Raw genomic sequence first — 26,960 nt, forward strand, 5'->3', positions numbered from 1 at the left:
TGCAGGGGAATAAATACCTATGAAAGACACTACATTTTAAAAAAAAAAAGTCCCCTCAAATGAATGAGCAACAACGTTGCTGCTAACATGGATGATAAAAGGTGATGGTCAACAATAAGAAGGCACAACTTTACTTTATTTAAGAGAAACAGAAAACAGAAACAGAAAAACTGGTTTCTGAGCTGCTTTCATTCTACAACTGTGGACAATAACAATATCTTATCTTAGCTGGAAACTACTGTACATACCACACATAAGGGGTTGGATACAAATTTACACCACACTTTTAAGATTTTTAGTTGTAAGATCAATACTTTTACTTTTTGTCTTATAGCTAATCATAGTCCTTTGTCCATTGCAAGTTATCCTAACAGGTATTAGATGTTAAACTTAATTTGTGCACATTTTGCAACTTCTCCAGTGTTTAAAAGCCTTTTCCTCAAACTGATGGATGTTTTCAAGATACACTTTTAAGTTTTTATGGCTCAGATTTACAAAGAGCATGCTCTACATCTTATATTACCCATGCTAACCTGAAAATCCATGTTTAGTCTTTTTCTCATATAATCCTTCCTAAAACTGGTGACACCAGTGGTAGAGCAAATGGACAACCAACATTTACTACAGTTCTTTCACAAGTTGGATTTCCAGCCCTGGGCCATTTACTTCATGTCATACCCTTTTTTCTTTACCTCTCTGCTCTACTTCCTGCCAAGCTACTATTAAATAAAGGTCACTAGTTACAAAAGAAACTTTCAAAAAATCCTTCCTAAAAATGTTTTTTCTTTCATAACTTCTCTCTGCACATCTCCTTCATAAAGAACATTGTTTTATGAAGGAAAGTACTGAAAATCATTTGCAAATTATTTGTGCAACATTCCGGGTAGTGTGGGCATGCATTATAAACTCTTTATGTGCTTTTAAATATGCTGCAGAAACTGAAATTGCTTTATGACACATGGCAGAGAATGATTCTGAATGCATCACAGTCTTTACTGGTTTTTACCACCATTCTCTAGTATTTACTTAGGATTGATGATTATCCACATAACAGTTAAAGCAAAATCAAGGAATCTGCTGGATCAGCTGAAGGATTAGGAATAAACTTGAACTGAGCAGCTGTAGCATTAGCTTCTCAGATCTTATATTTTTTCCAAACTCACAGTTTGCATCGACACCACAGTGCCCTGTAAAAGTATACAGCAGTATTGAATTCAAACTTTTTCACACTTTGTTTCTTAACCATGATCATTAGTATTTTATTGGGATTCTGCATGACTGATCAATAAAAAGTAGAGCATATTAGTGCATGTTTTGCAATAGATTGTCAACTGAATTTTTATCTGGTCCCATTCTAATACTAAATGATCTAAACTATACCATTTTACCTCTTGCTGTACGTTTAGGGTCAACGCCTGTCAAACACTCCAATGTAGGATTATGGGTGAGTTATTGCAGTCTTCATGATAGACAATGTTTTCTGCACATTTTAATTAGAGGGTATCAGGTTGAAGGGGATCAATACAAATACATGCAGCTCTTTATTTTATTTTATTTTCTTACAGACCAAATGTTTGGACACACTTTCTCATTAAATTCAATGAGAAGGTGTGTCCAAACTTCTGGTCTGTATACAGTACAGTATATATATAAATTTACTTTATGCACTTTTTGTGGTTTACCATATAAAGATCCCAGTAGAATATGTTAGAGCTTGTAAAACTGTGAAGTAGTTCAATAAAAATGATTGCTTTTGCATGTAAGTGTAGTTTATAGTTATAGTCATAACTAATTGTTTATAGTTTCACTGCTGCACTTTTTCCCAAATGTCCAAAGATTTAAACATTTTCTTGCATTTCAATGGAGTTCAGCTCCTCATTCCTGACAAGAAAGTAATTGTTTCTGTTGTAAAAAAAAAAAAAAAAAAAAAAAAAAAAGCTTGTCACGTCCCTGAGTAATGATCATAACATGGAGCTAAACCAAGGGCTGTTAAGCTGTTCACGTGATGTGTGTGACGCGCAGTGATGTGACGATGCGCAGTTGGACAGCGGAAGAGGAGCTGTCCTCTTAGAATAAAGCGTTTCCTGATAAATAAGGCAAGTGGCTCTGATAAATCAGAAAAACGACTGACATATCTCCCCCGTAACGATAAGTTTAATTAAAGATACACGTCTTTCATGTCGTTATTTTAAATAGAAACTGGTATATGAATAATTGTTATTTCTCCCCTGAAAACACGGATTGCACGAATGGGTCAAAAATATCCAACTGTCTGAAGTAGCAGCCTTCCCACTACTCTTTCAGCCAAGTCATCGATTGAAATGACATTATGTGGAATTTCCGCACAATGGGTTCAAAAATGATGAGAACAGATTATTTGTTTAGAAAAATCGACCCTCGTGACAAAAAATATCCCAAATGATGTCATTCATAACCCGGCTGTGTGCGTCCCAAACAGGCCCGGACGACCCAACTTTTTGGTTTATCTTTTTTTTTTATATATGCCTCGAGAAAAATAACATAATGTTACCTTGAAATATGTGCATGTTCATTAAAATAACAGGGCTGCCATGCGAGCGCAAGATGCGCTTTGAGTGTGAGTGGTCACGATTTGTAAGGGTAGCTTAATATTATGTAACATCCAGGTTCCGATCATGATGTGCTCATCTTCTCTGTTGAAATGATGCGAAACAACAAAGCTGGGGTTTACAAAAACTTATCAAAAAATCAAAGCGATGACCACAAACTGACAGTCCAAAGGAGACTTTTACCTTTCAGAGCGTTTTCTATCATTCTCCCAGGAGCGCCGTCTTGTGCCGCTGTGGAGATGCGCTTTGAATCCCGGCTGCGCGCGCGCACACGCACTGACCTTTGCTTTGTCATTCACTGTCTGCCGAAGGGTCAAGGCGTCAAGAGCCCAGTGACAACTGGGCACCTCTGCAGGGATTTCCAGGTAGATCCCAGTTTTACCTGTCGGTGAAGATGTGGAGGTGCCGAGCTACTGCATCATCACACCGCTGAACGCGTCCTTGGCGTAGGACCAGAAAACAGGACTGCCATTGGTAGATCTGCAGCGCATGTGGATGTGAGAAAGCAAGAGGGCAGCACTGGCTAGAGTGTTCATGGATCTGTCCAGCAGCGGCACTCTGTGCTTCCTGACTGGAACAGGAAAACATGGAGTGCATTTTAGTGACAGAAACAAAAAATCTGACAAACCGCATAAGTTTTCATACCTTGATACTTTCCATTGTCTTGTCGTCTATCTAATGAGATTCTGATTGACCAGCACATAATAGTGCATATTTGAGAAGTGCAAAACAAATGTTATAAAAATTGCTGTGCAACTAAAAAAAAAAAAGTCTGACAAGTGTGGCATGCATTTATATTTAGCTCCTGGTATCTTGATACCCAGGAACATAATCCAGCTCAACCTTCTGGTTGCTCCGTCATACATCTGAAATAAAATTTATTCTTGTTGGAGATCTGTGACTTGCAACTATCCGGTTCACTTCATCAAATCAGACTGCTTTGTGTTGGTCTTAAAATATCCTGAGGTTTGTGCCTGTGTTAAGCAAAATAACTGGGATGACTAGTTTCGCAAAACATAATTGCAGACAATTCAGGAATACAATGTATTATTTTTGGTCATTTCCAAACTAACTCAACTATTTCTTGATAAATTATGTACCAATAGTAAGAATGTCATCAACAAATGCAAGTCTGCACTAATTCATGACGTCTGTCTGATGTATAATTTTTTTGTTCAGATTGTCTTGTGATCCATTTTGCTTTCTTTATTGTTTAATTGTTTTTTTTAAATAATTGTTTGTTATTAAATGAAATAACACTATGAGTAGTAAAGGATTTGCTAGCTGTGTGACTTTGTCATCTTGGATTTTGCTGTTTTGATTGATCACTGTCATTGTAACTGTTGAGTCTTTTACTTCTATACGTCGTATAGAAGTAAAAGGCTGAAACAAACACGAAAGACGGATGAATTCTTTGGAAAGAATGCATTGAAGTTAAAGTAAATTCATCAAGCTAGAGCAAAGTGTTCATCTAAAGCTGAGCTCTGCAAACACAAACAGAGCTGCACCTCATGTGGAAGGTAAACACAGAAGATGAAGCTTTAATCTGTGTCAGACAGTGGAGTGGAGTTTAACCCAAGCTCTAAAGCACATTGGCTTTACTTACAAATCCCCCAGGATTAGAAGAGGAGGAACAGACAGACAGACAGACAGACAGGCAGTTAGGCATTCAGAAAGAAACACTCCCACCTGAAATCTGACCTACTTAATAGGTAATTCGACTGAAAAACAGACAAATCTGAAAAATAAAAGTAAAACTGCTGCAATAATCTGATTATTGCAGCAATAATCTGATAATCTGATTTCAAAAGCGTGTGCACCCCAAAATAATATTTTGTTGGAGCAACTTTTGATGAAATTTTAATATTCTCTTTTTGTACCCATTTATTGTTTTTTCATGAACTGCCCAATCCAGCTTGCACATTTGTTTTGCAAAGTGAATCCTACCTTTAGATGCATGCCTTTTCCAGCACACCTGAATCAAATGGTTGAATTCCCTCTACAGTCATTCAACTTTGAAGAGGAATGGTAACCAGTCATTTATTTGATTCAGGTGTGTTAGAAAAGGTATGCTTCTAAAAGTTGAAGGACAGAAGCTCTTGAGCACTGGAGTGGTGCACCCCTGGGATGTGTGCGTGGAGTCTCTGTATTTCTGAAATATGAAAGACCTTTTCATCCTCATCTTTCTAGATTTTGAGACATCAGATATGGCTATGATGCAAAGCCAAAACTTTTTAAAGTTATTTTTGATACATACTGCAACTGAACCAGGTAACCATTCCTTATACCTGGGAAATACATAACTCCCCCAGACCTCTGTTAATTTTACGAAATTCCTTAATCTATAAGATTTTGATTTTGTATAACCTCTCCACAATACACAGTAGCTAAATTACACAAATGTTATGTAATGGAAATCATACCAGAACAGCAACATTTTATAGATTAATCAAATTCACTGTAATTGATAGGACTGTAACTAAATTAACAGGTGCTTCAACCTGGGATTATTGTAATGGTGTTCATACTTTTGCAAACAGATTACTGCACAGTTTTTTATTATATCTGATTAAAAATAAAAGCATTTTGTCATGGTAGTTTTGTTCCTAATGTTACTAAAACCACCCATGTGTACACTTTTGAGACCCACCACATGCACAAAACCAAACACTGAATGAGAATTACATAATTCCACCTATTGTACCCCAACATGAATGACTTTGTAGAGTAATACAATCAGCTTAGGTGTGCAGACTATACATATGGAAGGAACAATGTCACAAGTTGCAACACTCACTTGATTAACCAAACAAGAAGTCATGCTTTCAACAAAAGTTTTATTGTTCTTGGAATGTAACTTCATCTTAACCACGTTATGTGAAAACAAGGCAGAAATATCACTGTGGCATTTACACAAAAGCTATGTAGCGTTGCATTGTAATTTCACCACTTTAGTTGCTCAACCATTCATTTCTGACCCTGCAGCTTGCATGCTTACTTAAAGCGTGAAAGCTATGCTTTTAGTAAGCTGCTCCATGTCGGCTCTCATCCTACAGTTTCTTTTCCTTTGGTCTGTCTTTAGAGAGACGACGTACAGTAAAATACCCAAAATCCACTGTCCTTACAGCCTAAATATGAAAACAACAAAAAAACAAAACAGGTTTTGCGTCCGTTACAGCCTGTCACTGATTTAAAGCCGCTATTTACAGGCTTCAAGCTGGAACTTTATAATTTGGTTAAAAAGCAGAACCATAGGGTCACAGAACCGAAGAAACAATTCAAACTTATCTTCGTTTGTCAGCTGCTAAGATTGGTGAATACTTTACCAAGTTATTACACACGGCAAACTTTAACTGATGGAACCAAAGCTATTCTCTATGGCAAGTAGCTGTAAAGCAAAACCAGCAAAGTTGCAAAACTCTTGCAATGACAATTGATATAGTACATAGAAAAGAACCCCCGAAGTGACTGTAACAGTGTCAGAATCATAACAAAAAGTTGTTTTTCATATATGCACCAACAGGAAAATGTTACACTTTATAGAGAGAAATTGTAAGGCAACACTAGAGTATATTTAAAGAAATGGAGCAACATTCAAGGCATTAGCTTTAACACCTCCAGAAAAACTAATCCATCAACAACCCAAAGAGGTTCCCAGTTCCCAATACCTCTGAAACGAGTGCATACATAATCACAGAGCTCATTTAGGTCAAAACAATTGCTGAAAAACATGGCAGCACATTTGTAACCAATGACTTATGTTACATAACAAACTGCCATCAGGCACATGTTGGGACACAAATATGGAAAGATAAGTTTTCCAGCTTAAAGTTTGAAGCAATCATATGGAATGTTCACTGAAGATGGAAGTCCTGCTTGGAAGGTCAGAGGAGCCTCACCAAGTCAGCATCCCAAAATCCAATATGGCTGCCAAACAATTGAAAGGCAGTGATAGCTGCGGTATCAACTTCTGTATCTCAATAAATCAGCCACAAAGTTCTGTTTAAACTGCCAGCAAAAATGGCAGGGTTTTTTGACAGCAAAAAAACCCCACAGTGTTTTAATAAAAATATGCAGTTATTGGCTTAGTTTGCTAATTGTGATTAGCCTGGTTACTAACAATTATCATGAAATGAAACAGTTTTTTTTTCAATTTGGAAATCTGCCTTGATAAAGCATTTTGTTTAAGGATTTGTTGTAATTTGTGTATATCACACCTCTAAATTTTTGGTGTATAGAAAATATTTGAGCTGCCATTAAAAATGGACTTTTTTTGCTCTGCCTTTTAAGTCTGTACACAGGTATGATTGAAAATAAGAAAAGTCACACAAACTACAGGAAAAGGAAAAGACAGTTCTCTCAAAACCCATAGAGACGCCTACATTTTTCAAAGTGATAATTAGAAAATCATGGCAAATGATTATTTTACCATTATTAAGTAGAAAACCTTGGAAATGTTTGTGCACAACCATTCATAAAAATCAAACAACATGTCGATTTGTGTCTTAGTGCATTTGTTGGAATCTCATTTGAGCAAGTAAAAAAAAAAATCCTTCCTCTATCTTCTCTGTGGTCTCTTCTCAGGGCGCTTGGGTTGGATGGGCACCTGACGGCTGTGTGTGCATCTTGGTGCTGAGGAGAGAGTTGATGTAAGGCCAAATCTTGTCAGTCTCTGTTCCAGAAAATGAATGCAGGACTCCTTGTGATCTGAGTGAAGATAAACAAAATAGAAGAAATTGGTTGTGGCTATCAAAATATTTCAGATGAAGTAAAAAACAAAGTCTTTTCTTGACATCTAAACGTTTTACTTCAACTGACAGAAACTTAGATGGGAATTAAGGTTTCTCATTAAAATCTAAAACAAAACAAACACACTGCGACAGACTGGCGACCTGTCCAGGGTGAACCCCGCCTCCCGCCCGGAACGTCGCTGGAGATAGGCGCCAGCAACCCTCCCGACCCCGTTAGGGACAAGGGTGAACAGAAAATGGATGGATGGATGGATGAAAACAAACACACACAAAAAAACAGGAGGTAGGAGTTGGTCCTGTAACCGGTGGGTTTCTCAGTCTCAGTCGTTGTGTCCTTGTGTTTTGGTCAAGACTCATCACCAGCTTTGCCTGCTTTTAGCATGTTTCAGAATGTTTAATGACAGAGGCTGAAAGCGTGACAAAGTAAAACAGAGCAACTTTGCTGGACTCCATTGAACCATTAGATGCTAAAATGTGTCTGCTATTCATTATAAATAAATTACAGACACATATCCACTTCTCAAAAAATCTTCCTTTTAAAACATTTTCTACATCTTTGTCTTTCCCCTGACTTCATTTCTAACATCTTATTAATACTTTGAGTTGTTAACATTGAGTCTCCACCCCTCAGTAACAATGTTCATTCTGAAGAGTGTCGTTGCCAGACCGACCTGGTAATTCTTACTGTGATGCGTTCACTGTTTATCCAGAAAGGAGAATATTTGTAAGTTTTTGTCCAGTTGCTGGTCAGGCTGAATCACCCTGAAAATCATCTGTTTGGTACCCGTCGATTTCTTGATGCATCTTAAAAAGGGGCAGTATTATGTAAAAAAAGACTTTTTTGAGCTTTACATCTTGTTATAATGTTATTCCCTCATGAAAACCATACCTGGAGTGTTGCCTTGACTCTTTCATGCATGTTTGAGAAGTCGTTTAATCTCCCGCAGCAATATTTCAGCTGTTCAAAACACATGGGGGGACTTAGCACTGCCGTCGAAGACGAAGCTCTTCCTCAGAGCTGCAGTTTACAAACTTGTGAGCTTCCGCAGCCCTCTGCTGAGTCTCCCCTACTCAGCTCCTTCAGACTAACCAGCAGCAATTAGAAAACAACTGGTGGAACTGTGCATATGCTGAGCTCATTATAGGAGCTACTTCTCAATGAAATGATGGTAAAACCATTGTTAGAAGGTTAATAGAGGAGTGATGTTGGGATGGCTTCCTGAAGGCAGAGTTTCAGAAAGAGCAGGAGTTTTTAAAGAGACAGAGGCCCAATTTCAAGGTGTTAAATTAGGAAGTGAAATTTATTTTAAGTTATATTTTATATGGTATTTTTATAACAAATGGTTTTAACATAGTTACTTGAGTATGCTAAAAAATGGCACTATGTGTCTGAAAAACACAAAATGCTGCCGCTTTAATTAACTCCCTGTAATTTTGTTATTATGATAATAAATAGATAAGATAAGGATTCTTGTAAGTTAATGACACGATCAGTTAGATGTATGAAAAGCAAGAGTTTATAAGTATTTTCAGAAAATATGAATATCTTTAAAATCTTCACACCAGAGATATTCTGATTTCAAACTGGTCAGCATAAAAAGCAACTTACTTGTACAGATCTATAACAGGCTTCGCCAATTCCTTGTAATGTCGGAGTCGTGCCATCAGAGCCTCTGGTTTATCGTCATCGTGCTGAATCAGCGGCTCCCCAGTGATGTCATCTTTACCCTGAGGAGGACAAGCCAAGGTCACAATAATTCAAAGCTGCAACAGTCTGTTAAATCCTCCAGGGCAGAGAATTACATCAAATTGAAAAATATTTTCCCATAAAATGCTCCTCATTATATACCAAAATATAACCAGTGAAAACATCCCATAGTCACAAAACTATTAACTAAAAATTACAACCTGAACATCACAAAAGAAATCCTTTTTATTTATAACTTTTTGTGTTTTCTTCCAAAAGTTGAGTTCTATAAAAAGATTTCTAAATTCTGAGTCAAATCTCTTTCGCCTTCCAAGTGTAAATAGTTAAATCTCATGTCATTAAATTACATTAAAACAAAATTTATATTATTTAAAAAGTTTATTTATTCTCTATATTTTGAGAGTCTTTAAATTTAAAACATGTTAGTACTTGAATGCCTGAAAAGCGAATATAAAAATTTGAATTTATTGTGGATTTTCTCTGATCTATATGTGACAAAATTATACATACAGGCTCAAATATATATATATACAACTCCACTAATATTTGGAGGTTGGAATTTGCAAGTTTTCCATTCTGATCATTAAGCAGATTCTGGCTTAATTCTGTTAGAAATTTGATCAATCTTCTTTTCAGAATTGGTAGACATGATTTAAATTCGTTGTTTCCCTGATATGAACCTGTTTTTTAAAATCATACTTAATAAAGTTTCTTCAGGTTGGAGGTTGGGTCCGTTCCAGAAGGTTAATATTAGCCTGACTTGTGCTTTTCAAAATCAGTTCTGATGTGTTTGGTATCATTGGACTGTTGTGAAACCCATCTACATCCACGTTTAAACCATATTTACAAATATAGCTATAAAACCTACTAATATTTATAACTTTAACCGATACTATTTTAGGGTTGACAGTTTGAGCGGTGATGGGTGCTGCAACACAGCAATTTTCTTTGGCTTTGGAAAGAATTAAATTAGGATAACTTGAAGCTTCTTCAACTCTACTTCCGTAACTACTTCAACTCTACTGAAGGTTTGAGGACGGTTCTTAACATCCAGATCCATAATGGAAACCAAGCAGTTCAAACTTAGCCAAGCAGAGTCTTTCAAACATTTAGTTCAAATTAAACTGGAACCCTGCTGATAATTGTACAAAAATCATCTGAAACCAGATACAGACTGTGCATTAGAGTTGTGTCCTGACCTGTTTAATGTTAAAAGAAAAGCATTTGTGCTAAGACCTAAATAACCTAAAATGGGAATTGCTGTCAAAAACTTTGACTAAATTCAAACTAAGAGGAAAAAAGGTAATGGGTCCTTATGTAGAGTGTATACAAATATCTGGTTTTAATTTTATTAGTGGGTGTATGTACTGTATATGTTTGAGTTGGTATGAATATATTTGACACTGTGAATTAGAGGAATTCCACATAAAGTTTAACCTTGTAACCAATTCTTGCTTTTAAAATTACACGCTGTACAACCTTTCCAGTCTGCATGCATGTTAGAATATGATGAGCTTGTAAACTTCTGAACATCAACACCTGTAGAATTACAGTAACCATTTCTCTGCAGTATAAAGAAAGAAGCGTGAGCGTTACTTCAGGAGTAATGAGACTATGGCTGTGTTTTCCCCCGTCGCCCCCCTTTTTTTAACGTTTTTGCTGAATCACTATGAACTCTAAATTCTTCTCAGCTTTGGAACACGCCCGTACAATCTGTGTGAGGAAACAACAAGTTGTCACAACATCTAGAGCTGCGGATTTGAATCTTTGCCAGCAAGGGCTCACTTTTACATGTTTGATACCTGAACTCGAGGGGGGTTGAATCCCATGTTGTAAACTCTGCCGCTGGCAGGGTGGACCCAGCGGTCACTCAGCCTCTCCTTCAGAGTCTCATAGGGAATGTTGAGGCTGATGACCAGGTCCATCTGATAGAGGCTGTTGAGGACCTGCGCCTGCGTCAGGGTACGGGGGAAACCTGGACACATTTCAGAGGGAGAAGCAAGAAATGCTGAGTTGTCATTACAAGCTGTGTTTTATGATTACACACACCTTGTTTATTTTCCCTCGAAACACACTGCTGCATTTGACAAGTTGTGATTTCAATTTGAGCAGGCATATTATGTATGAGTAATTCCTAATTTTACGATTTCAAACTATGATGATAGGTTGTTATTGCCAACACAACTTGACCTTGCAATGTGTGCTGATTTCCACTGAAATGGCCTGTGGCTGAGCTGTGATAACAGAATTATACATTTGTCATAAAAACTTAAAGAAAAAAGCATAGCTGATCAGGTCCTGTTAATTCATTAGTTTGTAAATTTAACAAAGCTGAGGAAGGCGAAGAGTAACTGCCTAAATTTAAAATTAGATATGTATTCAGTTTTTCTGTACCAAACATACAGGTAGAGCTTAATACATTTACAGACGAAAGACATGTTGAGACTTTTTGAACTGGTTCAGTTTCTTTTCCCTTTAATATTTAGTCAGCGCTCCTTTTGCATGAACTACTTCATCAGTGTGGTGTGGCATAAAGGTGATTCAGACAGGTTGCAATGTTTAGGTTGGAATGAGTTTGATGACCAACCAAGCACAGTGGTACCATGCTCTTTGAATTAGGAGTTGGAACTTGCCTACCTTTTTTAGCCATACTTTTCCTTCCACTCAACTTTCCACGTACATGTTTGGATTCTGAACAACCAGGTTCATTGGTGATGAACATTTGAGTCTTACCCTCCATGTTGAGGAAGCCAATGACTGTGTTGGATAACTGTCAGTTCAGCAATCTTCCACTTTAATTTCTGATTTCCTTTAGCTGTAAGCTAATGGACCATCAACCAAAACAGAAATCTCTGAGTCGTGAATACACCACTCACTGTTTCAAACTAATTTATGTAGCACATTATCTGCACAAATGTGTGCAATGTGTGTATTCTGCATAGTTTATATTTCTGCACAGTTTATATTTCTATTTTTTGCATGCTTTATTTTATCTGACTACTTATCTATTTTATACCTAAATGTAATATTTTTGGTTTCCAATGTGGTCAAGAAAGTAAGAATTTTATTTTATAAGGAAACAGTTTTCCTTACTGTGCATATGACAATAATAGCTTTGAATTTATATTGTGAGCTTTTCAATAGATACATTCACTTTGCTTTGATGTTCTAATATACTGATATGACCCTGCAGGCATTGGGAATCAGATCATCTTCATGAGTAAAATAAATTTTTGTTTTTCTGACCTGCAGTTGTGTCCTCTCTCGACTAATTGTTTATATTCAAGATCCAATGTTTAAACATTAAAGTTTATTTCATCAATGTTCTGCAAGTTTCTCCACCGCAGAGGGTAAAGTTTAACAATGAAAATGTCACAGCAACCTCTTTTCTTTTTGTGTGTATGTGTGTGTGTGTGTGTTTCCACACGCAAAGTATGTTAAAACAATGAGCCTAGTTATTTCTCCAGAATTGATGCTCTATGGCCATGATGACAGATGTTCCGCCACACCCAGAAATTACAGACAAGCCCAATTTAACAAGAATGGTGACACATCAACAAGGAATCTTTTACATATATTTATTGACATCTATTTAAGCTGCATGGATTTAGATGTTACGATTAAGGTCAGTAAGTTCAAGAGTTGCACCTGTTTTGTTTCTTAACATACTTTCAGAGAGTTGGTTTTCAAATTCAAAGTTTCCATTCTTTTCCAGACTACAATTCCCAGAGTCCACTGTTTTTTAGCCCATTTTAAAAGTAGAAATACAAAGTGTCAATATGGATTCATGGGATTTCAATAGTAATCAGACTCTAAACATGGAAACTGTTTGAACCAGATACAGAAAAGAATGAATAAAAGATCAATTGTAGAAGGATAAATGAATTTGCTTATAGTTGAAAGAAAAATGCACAAACAGTGAGCAAAATGACTGATGTTGGATGGACAGTCTGACAACATGACTAGACAGGGAATAACGAGCAAGCAAAATCCCCATCTGTCCCTACTCCTTTTTTATTGTTTTCAACACTTTGCCGTAAAACATATTTAAATTACATTCCAGACTCTTCCAGACTGGATAGGAACCTTGATATTTCCTGCAGAAGGACTGGCTGCTCACAATTCAAAGCAAAGGTCAAAGATAACTGGAATACATAATCAATAATCACAGTTTGAGAAACTCTTACTATTCTGAGAAATGAACTATATGAGCAAGGTGTCAAGGGATTTGACCTGTACTGAATATTAGTAGTATTTATGTAACATTATTTAATATGCTTATGACTACAACTTTATATCTACTTTTAGATTTTACAACAATAATATTTTCAAATTTTTAAAAGAAGACAACAAAATAATTTCTTGAATATTATTGTCAAAATGATGACAAAATGATAGAACTAAAAAGAAGTCCTTCTAGCATGAGTGCCAGTCTACTTAGTAAATCTTATTCAAACATATAGCATGAAAAAACACAGCGAAGCCCCTAGGACTAGCTTTTCTTAAAAACATTTCTCAGATCTTTAACATTATTGGCCAAAGTTACAAAGGGCTGCTGTGAAGAAAATGTGGCTCTAGAGCTGCAGGTTGCAGAGCCGTTAGAGAAAGAACAGAAAAAAAGTCTACTGAAAAGCCTCATCTGAGCTGAGAAGGACAGTAAAGTAAACATTAAAGTTTAAGGCTGGCTTGGTTCCTGAGGGGTCATGAAGTTCAAATCCAGCTCAAAAAATGTGACAGAATACTACAAGTGCAGCACTCCATAACCAGGTAAAACTGACTGAAACAACACAACCAAAACTAGTAAATTAACAACCAAATGGGAACGATATGAGACAAATTCATTGCAATAGTAATTCAATAAAAAAGTTTGGAAATAAAATATTAGCTGAAATCAAACTGGCCAAACATTATTTTCTTCTTTTCCTATGGATCTACTTTTTCTGTGTTAAAATATATTCTTCCAGCCAGCACTGTGAATGATTACTGCTTTGTCAAAACATCAAAAGTACAAGGGGCTATGCGTAATTAAGTTAAGTCAGTTAGTGTTTATCCACGCTGTTATTTTTACAAACACAGACATGATTAAACCTGCTTTTTGAGATTTTAATTTAAATAAACTTTTCTACACAATGACTCAGATTCAGTGGCAATGTAAATGGTCAGACTTGTTTATGAAGTGTTTGCATGTAGTCCTGCTAATAAATTTGCAATTCACTGAAGGGTTCTGAGGGGTGGCATTTGGTTGGGCCAATCAGCTTTAAGGGTTAGCTGGCAGTTCTCACAACTACCTTCAGGGTGCATGGCGGAAAACATCTTTCTTTACAATGAATCATGACTAGAAACTGAAACGGTTATGTACAGTTCTGCTTTTCCCCCACCCTGTGCATCAGTGGAATTGAGTAAGCAGAAGCAAAAGTGGCAAAAACATAAGCTTTCTTACCATCTAGTAGCCAACTGTGGTTCCGCAGCTGCTCCAGTTTGGGCAGCATCAATCTGGTCATCACTTGGTCAGGCACCAGCATGCCTCTGTCTATGTAGGTCTTCGCCAGCACGCCAGCCTCTGACACATGACAGCCAAGTAAACATAGAGCACAGCATGTTTGTTTCTGCTTCCTGATGTTGAAGTTTTTAAAAAAGAAAGAAAGAAAGGGGGAAAAAAGCAGGACAAGATAGAGCCGAGCCTGTTGGGTTCGTCATCACCAACATAAACCTTTTAAGTTTATGATGGAAGCTGCAGGGTCTCTTGTGGGTTATTACATTAATACTTCCACAGAGTCCCAGAGTTTAACAAAAACATCATTCAACTGAAAAAAAAACAAACAAAAAAAACAGAGAAAGATCAGAACTTTCTTAAGCTCTTTATGCCAAACTTTTGTGTCGTATTATTTATACCTTGTTGGGAATTGAAGCAATTCTAGGTGGAAAGTTAATTCGAAATACGTGAGAAAATTATGAGAGAGCGATACATTTTTCAATAAGGTAACAAACTGCCATAAAGTCTTGTGAACACCAGAATGGTCAATCAGTTTTTTTGCTTGTTTTGAGTGCTGCTGTGGTGCCAGAGACTTGCTGCAGCTATTAAGTCAAGTAGTCATTTCTTCTTAAAAAAGCAAAACAAACAACAAGTATGACCCCTTAAAGTTTTTATTTTAAAGTTTTCTTTAACAATATCTGCCCTATTTATTCCAAAATTATATTATTATTGTAGTGGAATCCCCCTACATTGCGAAAGACCAGGAAAAAAAAAGACTAATTTTGGGTAGGCTCTTCCTGTTGTCACCACTTAAATGTTGTTTTGGCTTTCCTACCTGTGTTGGCTGCTATACCCTCGCGTAGAAAGTGGCCACTGGACAGGTACTGCAGGCCAAAGCTTTGTGCAATCCTCTTGCAGATCGTGCCTTTTCCAGATCCCGGTGGACCCAAAACAGCAGCACGCAAAAGGTTGGCCATATCCTGCTACAATAACAAAGAGTTCCCAATGTAAAAAAAAAATAGAATTAAAGTGTAGGAGATGCTCCAGATTTAGGTTTGCACCAGAAGTACCAGTAATTTGTATTCTGCTGCACACTTGAACAACCAAAACAACGGTTTGGAACTATATTTTAGCTTGTCAGTGGAATCGTGTGGATCTTTACGCACTGCCTTCTCTTTGCGTGCAGCGGAACTGTTCCCCTTTTGGACAGGAATGAAGTCAAAACGCCTTTTTTTCCTTTTCCCTCTTTCGCTCCTGTAGACGTGGGTCGCTCCCTGCGTCTTTAAGAACAGAGGCTGTCCTCCGCGAATGAATGAGAGAGTCTCCACAACGCCCTATTTTTTTGCGCGCATCATCCAGGAAAAATGCGGATGAGTTTACTTCGCTGGGCAAACTGGTTACTGTAGTTTTTTAATACTGTGGAAACAGTTTATATAAGTAAGAGAATTAGATGATTAAATTGCTTTTACAACTCATTCATTTAAATGTAACATAGCAACACAATAAATCGAGCGCGAAAGCTCCAAATAAGACAAAATAGAGAGAAGACCAAGCGTAAACAATGGCAGAAAAAAAACTTTGTAATATTTCCGGTATTGTCTGCGTCACTTCCTCTCACTGGAACACGGTATTGGCAACAGGAAGTGAAACAGAAGGTAACCGCAGGTGTTTCAATTAGCATTTATTTTATTATACATTTTATTTTTTGAAAAATAATACAGTTATTTTTTTTAAAAATCATAAAATTATAGTTTATATGGAAAAAAGAATAAAAACAACATCAGGAAATGACACAATAATAGCGACAAACAAGGTTATTGATTATTTTTCTGTTTTGTCAAGTAAAATTCCTCCCCCTGAACATCAAAAGCAGAACCACCACCCTGATACACATCTTTATCTTTCTGCAACAAACTGTTAAAAAATGTTAATATTAGAATCCCTTTGATAGTTGAAGTCATTCATTCTGTATCTTGTAATTTTGTTTTCTATTTTATGGTTTTTAGTTTTGCCTTGTCTTGTTAAATCTTGTTTAGCGTGCAATTAAATTACGATGAATTGATTCAAACTAATAGTACTACTACTGTTGTCATATTAATATATTAGCAATAATAACATAATTTAGAATACTGCTTCAGCATGGGGAAATACAAGTGATATCAGCAATAAAAGGTCAGTTTGATCATGAGGACTCACACAAAGGTAAGAAATACATAGAACTATGAATAAAAAACTGTCAGAGCAAGTCATTAGAGAAGTATATATATATGGGGGGGGCGTGTGTGTGGGTGTGTGTGTTGTTATTTGAATGTTATTTGTCATGATAAAACTGTGAAAATAACAGTCAGGATGAAAACGCGTATTGAGTTTGTTAGAAGTAGTGACAGTTATAAAGTCTTAAAAGCTGCTAAGGGAAAGAATCTAAGATAATGCTCCTTTGTACACCTAGGATGCAGCGGTATGTTACTGAAGGAACTTTCCAATCCAGTCACGACTTCATGCACTGGGTGGGAGACATTGTAAAACAGTGATGTTATTTTAGTTATAGTTCTTCTGTCTCCCCACCACTGCAGTGAATCAATGGGGCACTCTAGGTCAGAGCTGGCCTTACTGATGAGTTTATCAAACCACTTAAACCTCAAGAAAATAGGTACCAATAAATGCACACATCTTCTTCCACAATGGCTTCACCAATTACAGAATACACCATTACACAGAGCTGGCCTGAAGCAAAAATGTAAGCTTTTGTTTAGGGCCATTAAACCAGCAGGGAACCCTTTACTTCACACAGATTGTAATTAATAGTGAGTTTACTTTTGAATTTATTTATGATTTTGATAAACTAATTTGAAATTCTTTATATTGGTTTAATTTTATAATTGAAATAGATTTAAAATAATGCAATGAGACTTATATTAGTGATATATCTTATACTGCTTTTATGCTTCCACATATACTTCTTAGGTTTTCAAAGAATATGCTTGATTATCTTTTTTGCTGTCTGCAGAAGTTTAGGTTTCCAGGCTGTCGATGTAAGTTAGAACACCACAGTTTAAGAAATTCAATTTAAAAAATGAAGCTTGTATAATGAGTGTTATTTTCTGCTAATTTTAGTGACTATGGTTTACATGGAATGAAACCCAAATGTTAATTTTCTTTTAAAACGTGAATATAAAAAACAGATTTTTAATGTTATTATGGCTTTCAAATATGGGTTTATGTTGAAGAATGTTAACTTGACAGTTTTCCGGCCATTATAATTCAACCTCCACAATGAGAAGGCCAAAAAATAAAGCTAAGTTGGAAAGGATCATTGCTAAAGCAGCCAGTAGTTCAGAGTGATGGATACTGGAATATTAATGGGAGGTGGAAAGATAAACTGCCATCTAAAATGATTTACAGGCAACAGGTATAGGCACAGCCTTGAGAGAACTATAAAGCAAAGCACATTCAAGAGTTTTTGGGACATACAAAAGTAAGATGGAATCAATGTCCCAAGACCCACATAGAACACAGCTGTAGTTCTATGTGGTGGCTTCTGAACACTTGTGAAGGTTTCCCAAACCCTTACCATAGTTTTGCTTCACAGTCCTGCTGTATCATTTTTTACATGTTTTTCTTCCACTCAATATTACATTGATATTCTTATATCACTCTGTCAGCCACTGTAGAAATGGACCTGTTAGTGTCTGTAAGCAGGACAGCTGTCATGTCAGCAATCTTCCTGCTAATTCTGCATGCCATGATTTATATGTTTTCTAATTTTCTAAGTCTGTTTATTTTCTTTTTGTTAGTTTCAACCCATAATCATTGAAATACACGTTGTGTTATGATTTAGTCTTTACAACATTATTCTATTAGGATGCACCTGTGATTAGACAGTAAATTAAGGATTCTATCCAAAACTCAGCTTTTCTTAGACGTTGCCACTTGTTGACAGAGCCTTCACAAGATCGGAGATTTTATTATATATAAAGTCAGTAGATTTTTATTTTTGTTGCTTTGCAAGCAGGAGGCGCAAAGAAAGGGGGAAAAAAAACCGAAGCATGAGTCGGATGTCATTTGCGGACGGCAGGAATCCAGTGAGTACTTGTTGCGAGCCATACGGCGGCGGCGGCGTCCCGAAGCTGTCAAATATTGCGCACAGCCTCCAGTCGTCAGTCAGTGGAGTAACCCAGACTAATCCATCAGACAAACAACTCGGAAGATTAACCTTTTTTTCTTCTAACGAGTTTTTCCCGCTGTGATCGGAAGCTTCTTCTAAAATCTTGATACGTTTTTTTTTTTTCTTTTTTCTTTTGTCACATGGCTTTGAAGAATTCAACAACAAAAAATGGCGACAATCACGTTGCTCTGTGTGGTCTTGCTGCGTCATTAAAAATATTCATGTAAACACGGGGAATTAAACCAGTGGCTTACAGGTAAGTTTGCTCCTTCAGTGCTTCAGATTTAAAGCAAGTTGAATGTAATTAGGAATAAATTTATATTTTTGGATCGAACCGCATGCGTTTTGTTTTTGCTCAGAAAAAAAAGGGGTGTGTGTGCAATGCTGGGCGTTAACGTTTGGCTCCACAGTATTCACTGCAAGCGTTGCACTCCTATTTAATCGCCCTTTAGCATTTAGCTAGAATAGTTGAAAATAGTGTTATTGTTGTGTAGTTATAAGAAGCAACTGTGCTAAACCTATATTTAGACATCTTTATTTCCTTTTTAATACAGAGCAGCAACAAGCCTAGGCAGTTCTCCTGCTTTGCTTATTATTAGTACACGTATCATAGGGGGGTTGCTTTACAGTGGCTGTTAAGAGACTGTTATTCTTCTGTTATTTACATTGAGCGTTTACGCAACACGGACGCGCTTCCATCACAGGGTCTCGGTCTACATCACTGAGGATAGTGAGAATGTTGTGCTGTGCCGAACCCTGACAGTGTGCTTAATGCCTCGCTCTGTTTTAGTTATTGCACATGTTGGCTTCGTTGCCCACGTTTGACACGAAGCGTTTTGGCCAGAACCCTGTGCTGCGGAGCTAATGGAGTTGTTTACATGAAGTGCAGGAGGGCGGACCGAAGACGAAGGGAGGCGGGGCCGCTACGTGGGCCAGCGCCGCGCGCCGACTGCTCCAGAGGCGTCTCGCGCCAGGAAGGGGTGGAGCCCGAGACGAGAATCATAACAAGTCTGACGTCACTCAGCCTTGTGGTTGGTATGAATAATACACAGTAGTTTGTCTGTGGACCCTGCAAGAGTAGAGAGAAGTAGGGAGGGGAACAAAAATGAAACGTTACCTGTTTTAGTTTTACATGAAGTGAAAACATTAATGAGGAACATCATTATATACAGTCCTTCATAGTGCTATTTATCGAATGTCTGTTGTTCACTCTAAGCCCCGCCCTTGGATGATACCTGAACTCATAATTAGTGGAATATTTTTCAAGTTTGTGTTTCAAAATCGTGGGGTTACGTTAGAAAATTCTCAAGAGAAAAGGTAAAATAGGATAAAAACTATTTTAGGCATGGCAAGTTTATTTTACACACACAAGAATAAAGAGAAAAATGTAGTACATATTCGCTGTGGCATAATAAAGGAAAATAAAGATGAATACATATATTTTTAAACATGTTAAAAAGACATGTTCTAATGAAAACATTTTTTAATTTTCTTTCAAAATTATTGATTACTTTCAAATTATATATTTATTTTATATATTTGTCCTGCGCTGTACAAATATATAAAATAAATGAGAGTGAAAGTCTTTCTTTATATATATTAATGTTAATGAATTTTATATATTAACTTCTATATTAATATTTGAATAAAAACTTTTGAAATGCTCTAATATTCTGATGTGAATGGATATATGTTGACACTATTACTTGGGTGTAGCTTAAGGGCCATTGATTATCTTCTGAAATATGTTGTTTGTATCTGCTTTTATTCCATCTACTTGTGTTGTTCATGGTCCAGATTAAAAGGAACAAACTAGCAGTGTTATTGTTGTGCAATGTGCTGACTAACATGGCAATGACAAAAGGAGTGGGGCCACCGATGCTTCCAGACTTGACAGGCTGCCCTGGTTCAGTTATCACAGTGCTGATGCTGTCCCCATCGAAGGTACAGTACTGTGATAACTGAAGGATGGCTGCCAACTTGACACTGGTGCAGTGATCAGCAGGTGAGATGCTGTAAATATGTAAATCTTTCTGTATGAAATCAATAAAAAAAAGTTTTAACAGGACAATGAAAGTCTTTGTGTCTTTATTCACAATTTTATTTTAATTTTATGTTTTCTGTCAGATCATAAATAATCTCATTGAAAAATGAAGAATTATTCATTCAAAAATTTCTCACACAATCAGAGCAACCAACTGTACCAGAGTAAAGTAAGTAAACAATTCAAGTTTCCACGTGCAAACAGTGGGACTTTTTATGTTAGCCATAGAATTAAAACAAATACCACCAACTTTATTTGTAAAGTATCATAAAACGACCACAGTTGAAGCAAAGTATTGCACATACTTGCAAACTATAAACATATGTTAAAGTTGCTGTTGTTACAACTCATGTGCTTGAGGTTAAGGGCTAGGATGGAGATGTGGCTTTGTCATTGTCTTCATACTCTTCATTTCAAAGTGATCACCGTACATTTGAGCAATAATTATCTTCTCAAGATTTATCAACTTTGGAGCAACACTGATGTCTCCTAGAAATAAACATACAAATATCATTAGCATCACATCCATAGATAATTTATTAAATGTCCAAAAAGCAAACTATCATTCAGGCTTTAACATAAAGTACGATTTCATCTAGCAGGGATTTTATATATATACATGTATACACACACACACACACACACACACACACGCCCACACACCCCTGCACGCACTCACACACACACGTGTGTGTGAGTATATATATATATATATATATATCTCGCCCATATATATCTCTCGCCCAACTAGAGAAATACCAGGGCCTCAGGGAGGAACTGGAGAGGGCCTGGAAGGTGAAGACCACAGTGGTGCCTGTGGTCATCGGGGCCCTCGGGGCAGTCACCCCCAAACTGGACCAATGGCTACAACAGATCCCAGGAACAACATCAGACATCTCAGTCCAGAAATGTGCAGTCCTTGGCACAGCCAAGATACTGCGCAGAACCCTCAAGCTCCCAGGCCTCTGGTAGAGGACCCGAGCTCAGAGGATAAGAACCACCCGCGGTGGGTGAGAAGGGAATTTTTTATATAAGTTTGCAGGAATAAAACAAAACAATGGTGGTCATAGGGCTCTGCCCTAACCAGGCTCTGAACATGTGTTCTGCATTGCTGTCAACAGGGGGAGCCACAGATTCATCGCATTTCTTCGTGTTTAATTATGTTGCACTGATTTGTCTTTAACATCTATAAAATCTTTGAAAGCAAATGTTTGCAGTGTTGATTAATAGATCAATATTTATCTGATCAAAAATGTGAAAAACCTAGTTTTATTATAAAAACAAATAAAAATGATTTTCTCTATCACCATTCAACAATAATTTTACACACTTCTGCAAAATTTCAAAACAAAATAATTTAATATTTTTTTTCTGTATAAATCACTATTTACAATCAATGTGCCTATGTTTGTGGCATGGCCAATACGTTTGTACACGTCAGTATGTCAGAATTATCAAACCATAGGATATTTTTCTATAAATTTTAGGGCTGGAAAATATTTTTTAAAACTCATCTGAGTCATGTTTTTGATCTGAAGGTTACTCTGCACCTGTCATTAGTTGTGTTTTTTTACTGAAAGGGTACACAGTGTTGATAAGTTGTGGAAATCCCCTCAGGAGTCATGATATATGTTTTTTTTTTTTTCTCACACTAACCCCAATCAGCTAATCATGCTTCTAGCCGAATGTTTTTCTTTCTCATAGTCATGTGGTAACATGACACTTTGCGGTGGAGGACATTTTTTGACAGCTAAATCTAAAAGTCAAGTGAATTTCACACTTAAGTAAGTTATTATCTCCAAAAAGAAAGCCACCACACATGCACTGAATAATTATACACTACAGTACTATTAGTTTCTAAAAGTTACTTTGTCATTAGTGTCCAGGATCAGTTTGAGGGGAATTTTCTTCTTTACACTTCCTTTTGTACAAAGCAACGAGTTACTGCTGTGTTGTAGGATGTGGGCAGTCCCTCTCTGACACAAACTGGTCTTCTGTTATCTTATGAGGAACTTTCAGGACCTTGTTCTATCGATGCAGGAAGACAAGTAGATTGTTCATTTACCACTTGTGCATTCCCTACACGTTGCTGGAAGGGGACACCAGATGACTCACACAAAGTTATCTACTGCAGTGATGTCATCTGGTAAACTGTTCCACTTTGACTAAAAGGGGGAGGGGAAAGACAATGCAAACATATAACAAATTGTCCAAATTCAACCTCATTTATTCTGGCCAAATTCTTATTTTCCCCCATATTGTCAACTTTTCACCCCAAATATTACAAGCAAATGTATTGTATTGAAATTTCAATGACCCACTTAAGGTAGTGCATAATTGCAAAACAAAGGAAAGAAAATGATAGATAGTTTTAAAAGGTTTTTGTAAATATAATTCTACGACTAATAAGTACAGTGAAGGACCACGTCATTTTTCTGCATCATCTACTTCACAGTTGTGCTCTACTTAGTCTTTTATGTAAAATCCCTACAAAATATCAAGTTTTATGATTATGATGCCAGAAATTGTAAAAAAAAAAAAAGAAATCATAAATACAGATATGATTACTTTGACAATATCATAAAGAATTTCTGGAACAGAATGAGATGTTTAATTCTCCACAAAGATCATTCTGATTTTATTACTAGATATTAACACAATCTAAAATTAAGATGTATGACAGTGTGTAGTTCAACAGGTCAACAGCCTTTTTATTCCCACCCTTAGATATTACGAAACATGCTCTTAAGCTACAGAATGATGTTTGTGCTACTTTGGTTAGATGGTTAGATGGAAATCCATCTAACCAGGAAACAGGACACAGCTGACGCTTTTGTTTCATTTTTATGACATTAACAAGGAAGTTGTTGGGCTGCAGCTTATCCAGCTGACTACGAGAAGCCATACACATGTACAAGGAAATAGGTCTGTCACAAGATTAAGACAACTAGCAGATACAAACTCATCTTGTATCATTAATTAATCTGACAACTTATTTTTTGCTAGAAAAAGAATTGAAAAAACTTGTAGGAATAGATATGTCAAACTCATCACAGTAAAGTACTTATAATTTTCTTGTTTTTTATTTGTTCTAATTCTTTATTTTCACTTTTTGTGATATCACACATAAATTTGACTTTTTTGAAAGGGAACCAATCTTCATTTTTATACCTCTGTGACTCATTAATGGCAATGTTCTATATTTCCTGTTACCTTCCTTCCTGAAAATGGAATACAGACATAATGAATCAGCACTGTCTCTGACAGATATTGCTGAAGATTTTTTTACTACCATTCAAGCAAAAATAAAGAGGAAAACAAGTGTGTTTAACCAGATTTTGGATGTAGTTTCTGACTTGCCAAATTTACAGGAATTTGTGGTATTTATATTTAAAGTTTTACAAATGCAATCAATGAATAGGACGTTACCTTGTGACATCTAACATAATCAAAGATATGTTTTAAATTCCTAAGGCAAAAGCCCTGGATGAGCTTCCTTAATAATTTCTCACCCATGGAATGGCAAAGATGATTAACAACCCCTCGGTACTTTTTTTTTTTTTCTGTGTAAAAGTCCATTGTAGTGATTTTTTTTAATTTATTCAACTTGTTAGTTATAAGATATGGTAATTCTTTACATCACCTGGAAAATTACTATTATTGATTTGCACAAAGATCAGACTGGGGAACTTTATTAATACATACTAAAGTCTAAAGTAAAAGTTTTGTTCTCGAGCTCACAGTTCAAACTGAACTTTTTGACATTATTCGAGTATATTTAGTTGCCCCTCTGTTCTTCCGGCACTTATGGCCACCTGAGGAAAGCCAGCAGGTTCCCAAAGAGTTTGATTATATGAGGCTGAATGTCAAGTGAAGGAGCAAAGCAAATGAAGGTTATTATAGTAAGTGCACAAGTGGCGATTAACATGTTTGAACATTTTAATGTTCAAACATTAAAATGTTTCCAAAAAGTTTTACTTTCTGGAAGTAATTCCATCAGATGTAGGTGAAGTAATCTTTCGAAATGATGCTGATGCATTTTTGTCACCAGGCAAAGTTAAATGGCATGGCCAGAAAAAATCAAATAGATTTGAATCAAGTTATCAAATAAAGTTGGAATTAATGGTGTGCGGGGTATCAAGGCATCCGAAGTTTTCTCTTACTGAAGCCAAAGTGCCATGGTTAGAATAGAATAGAATAGAATAGAATAGAATAGAAATATCCTTCATTTGTCACACAGTACATAAATTCCAGTGGACCAGCAGCAAGTTAAAGGTAAATGGAAGCATGCATATTCAAACTAAGACTGAAAAATAGGAATAAGAAACTTTACAGTAAAAGCAACTTTACAATGTAAGAAAAAAATATTGTACTTTATTAAAAATTACAAGCTCAGAAATGAACTGAGAAGGATAATTAATAAATGTTCAATATATGTATATTTTTGCACAGAAGACTATTTGCAAGAAAATAATGAAAATGCAAAAAACAGCGTATACATCGGTTTTATTAATCAAAGTATCACAAGACTTACCCTAATCTACATGTTGCTGCACACTGCAAGACAACTGGATGTAAAAAAGTATGATGCAGTTTTCACTGCTTAGAATAGGAACTAATTCAGTCCTTTGGAAAGATTTCTTATCTCAAAGCGCTCTGCCCATGGTTAAAACTGTCTTAAAACTGGGGAGGTTTAAAAATCATGTCTGGTTAAAGAGCCAACTGCAGGTTGGCTGCCCAAGGAAACAGCCTGACTATTTAAAAAAAATCATATTAACTCCCCCTTGTTTTAATCTATAAAGGTCAGAATGTAAAATCTACAGTATTTGCAATTAGTATATGATATGTTTAGTAAAGCCAGAATGTTCATCTGTAAAGCTACTTTACTGCATATACTCAATGTTTGTTTTTTTATTATTATTTACCATTATTAATTTATGTTTTTGTAAACAGCTGACTGACCACTGGTTGTCGTTAAAAAGTGCAAAAAGCTTTAAAAATCAAGGTTTTCAACGAGTTTCTCTGTATGAAGGGTTAATGTCGTCACCGTGTTTCTCGAGTGTATTAGCCAATCAGCAGCGCAGTTTTACGGCCAGCTACTGCGTAACTTTCGGGAAAGGGTTGTTAGTTGTCAGGAAGGGATAGCAGTCGGCGAAGAACGTTTGTGAGTCTTCAATTGACTACCCAATATTAAAACAACCTTCGATATTCATCTGTCTGGATACGGAAATATATTGGAAGCAGGGTTTCGAATCAAACCGATGAAAACGGACACACGAAAGCCGCTGAGAAAAGCAGAAACTCCGTCGAATCGTCTTAACTAATGTACTACTAAACGAAAGGAAGTAACTTGCCACACTGGCGAAGCTTTTTAGGTGAGTAAATGTCAGTTTATTTGTTTCCAATGGAAATAGCCGATGTCTTTTTGTCAGTTGAAAACACCCACGCGTTATCTCTCTTAACCCCTTTATTGCTTTGTTACAACCTTGCTATCTAACACGCTAACAAGCTAAGGTTAGCTAACAAATCTACTTTCGATCACTCCGTCCATTTTCTGTCTGCTCTGAAAGCAGATAACGTCTTCATGCACGGTTAACCTTCTTTCCTGAATATCTGTAGTTAGTAGACAGCAAATGTTGATAAACTCAATGACAATCCATATTTCAGAGAAGGTGTGAAGAATTGATTTCGGGGTTTATTACAGTTCGGTTTTTGTTGTGTAAAATTATAAAATTTGAAAGTGAAAACAAATGTTGAAAATTCACTTCGCCCTGGTGTGCATTGTTACATTACATTCCTGTCTAAAATACAAATATGTTTTTACTTTATTTTTTTATTTTGAGATGACTACACAGAAATTCAGCTTATGGAAATGATGTTTTGTGACTGGAATGTAATACTTTCCCTATATATAGTTATAAATGCTGTGTTGGTTTTACTTTACCTCTATACTAATCCTATAAATAAAGAGGCAATGATATGACATTTAAATTAATCTGTAAAAAAATTTTGTTTTTATTTAATTCTTATTAAATATCATTTTGATCCCTTTTAAATAGTTTATTATATCTTTTCGGTTTCTGTCTTCAGTTTTAACATTGGTTCCATTTTGATAAACATTTACAACTGAGACATATAACATTGACTGAAAGTGGAAAAAAAAAAAAAAACCCAGACCAAAAATGTCAGTGAAGCCTGGGCGGTTTTGTAAGTTGGAGTTTGACAACCTTA

At 36.3% G+C, this 26,960-nt stretch overlaps 3 protein-coding genes across 3 annotated transcripts in view; 1 reads left to right on the top strand and 2 right to left on the bottom strand.

Moving 5' to 3' along the window:
* Positions 1–3,757, bottom strand: part of dnajc6 (DnaJ (Hsp40) homolog, subfamily C, member 6) — a 35,648-nt gene extending 31,891 nt beyond the window's left edge. The window contains exon 1 of the mRNA XM_028027466.1: positions 2,772–3,757. The gene's annotated coding sequence lies outside the window, so the exon portion shown is untranslated. The remainder of the gene's footprint in view (positions 1–2,771) is intronic.
* A 1,648-nt stretch (positions 3,758–5,405) lies between these two features.
* ak4 (adenylate kinase 4) lies at positions 5,406–16,014 on the bottom strand. The gene is made up of 6 exons (XM_028027467.1): positions 15,687–16,014; positions 15,356–15,503; positions 14,488–14,607; positions 10,850–11,022; positions 8,949–9,067; positions 5,406–7,295 (listed from the first exon to the last, which is right to left on the bottom strand). Exons 2-6 carry the CDS (start codon positions 15,495–15,497, stop codon positions 7,169–7,171), a joined length of 681 nt encoding a protein of 226 aa, XP_027883268.1. The 5' UTR covers positions 15,498–15,503; positions 15,687–16,014; the 3' UTR covers positions 5,406–7,168.
* Positions 16,015–25,833: 9,819 nt separating this feature from the next.
* jak1 (Janus kinase 1) overlaps positions 25,834–26,960 on the top strand; it is a 40,208-nt gene continuing 39,081 nt past the window's right edge. Inside the window, exon 1 of the mRNA XM_028027610.1 lies at positions 25,834–26,104. The gene's annotated coding sequence lies outside the window, so the exon portion shown is untranslated. The remainder of the gene's footprint in view (positions 26,105–26,960) is intronic.

The sequence above is a fragment of the Xiphophorus couchianus genome, chromosome 9 (genome assembly GCF_001444195.1).
Source record: "Xiphophorus couchianus chromosome 9, X_couchianus-1.0, whole genome shotgun sequence".
Lineage (NCBI taxonomy): Eukaryota > Metazoa > Chordata > Actinopteri > Cyprinodontiformes > Poeciliidae > Xiphophorus > Xiphophorus couchianus.

What these genes read in the sequence shown, in the direction of transcription:
- ak4 (XM_028027467.1), bottom strand. Translation starts at nt 15,497, where the DNA reads ATGGCCAACCTTTTGCGTGCTGCTGTTTTGGGTCCACCGGGATCTGGA. An exon ending in CCACAGTTGGCTACTAGATG is followed by an intron (nt 11,023 to 14,487) that starts GTAAGAAAGCTT and finishes AAATGTGTCCAG; the next exon opens with GTTTCCCCCGTACCCTGACG. An exon ending in TCAACCCCCCTCGAGTTCAG is followed by an intron (nt 9,068 to 10,849) that starts GTATCAAACATG and finishes TGTCCTCCTCAG; the next exon opens with GGTAAAGATGACATCACTGG.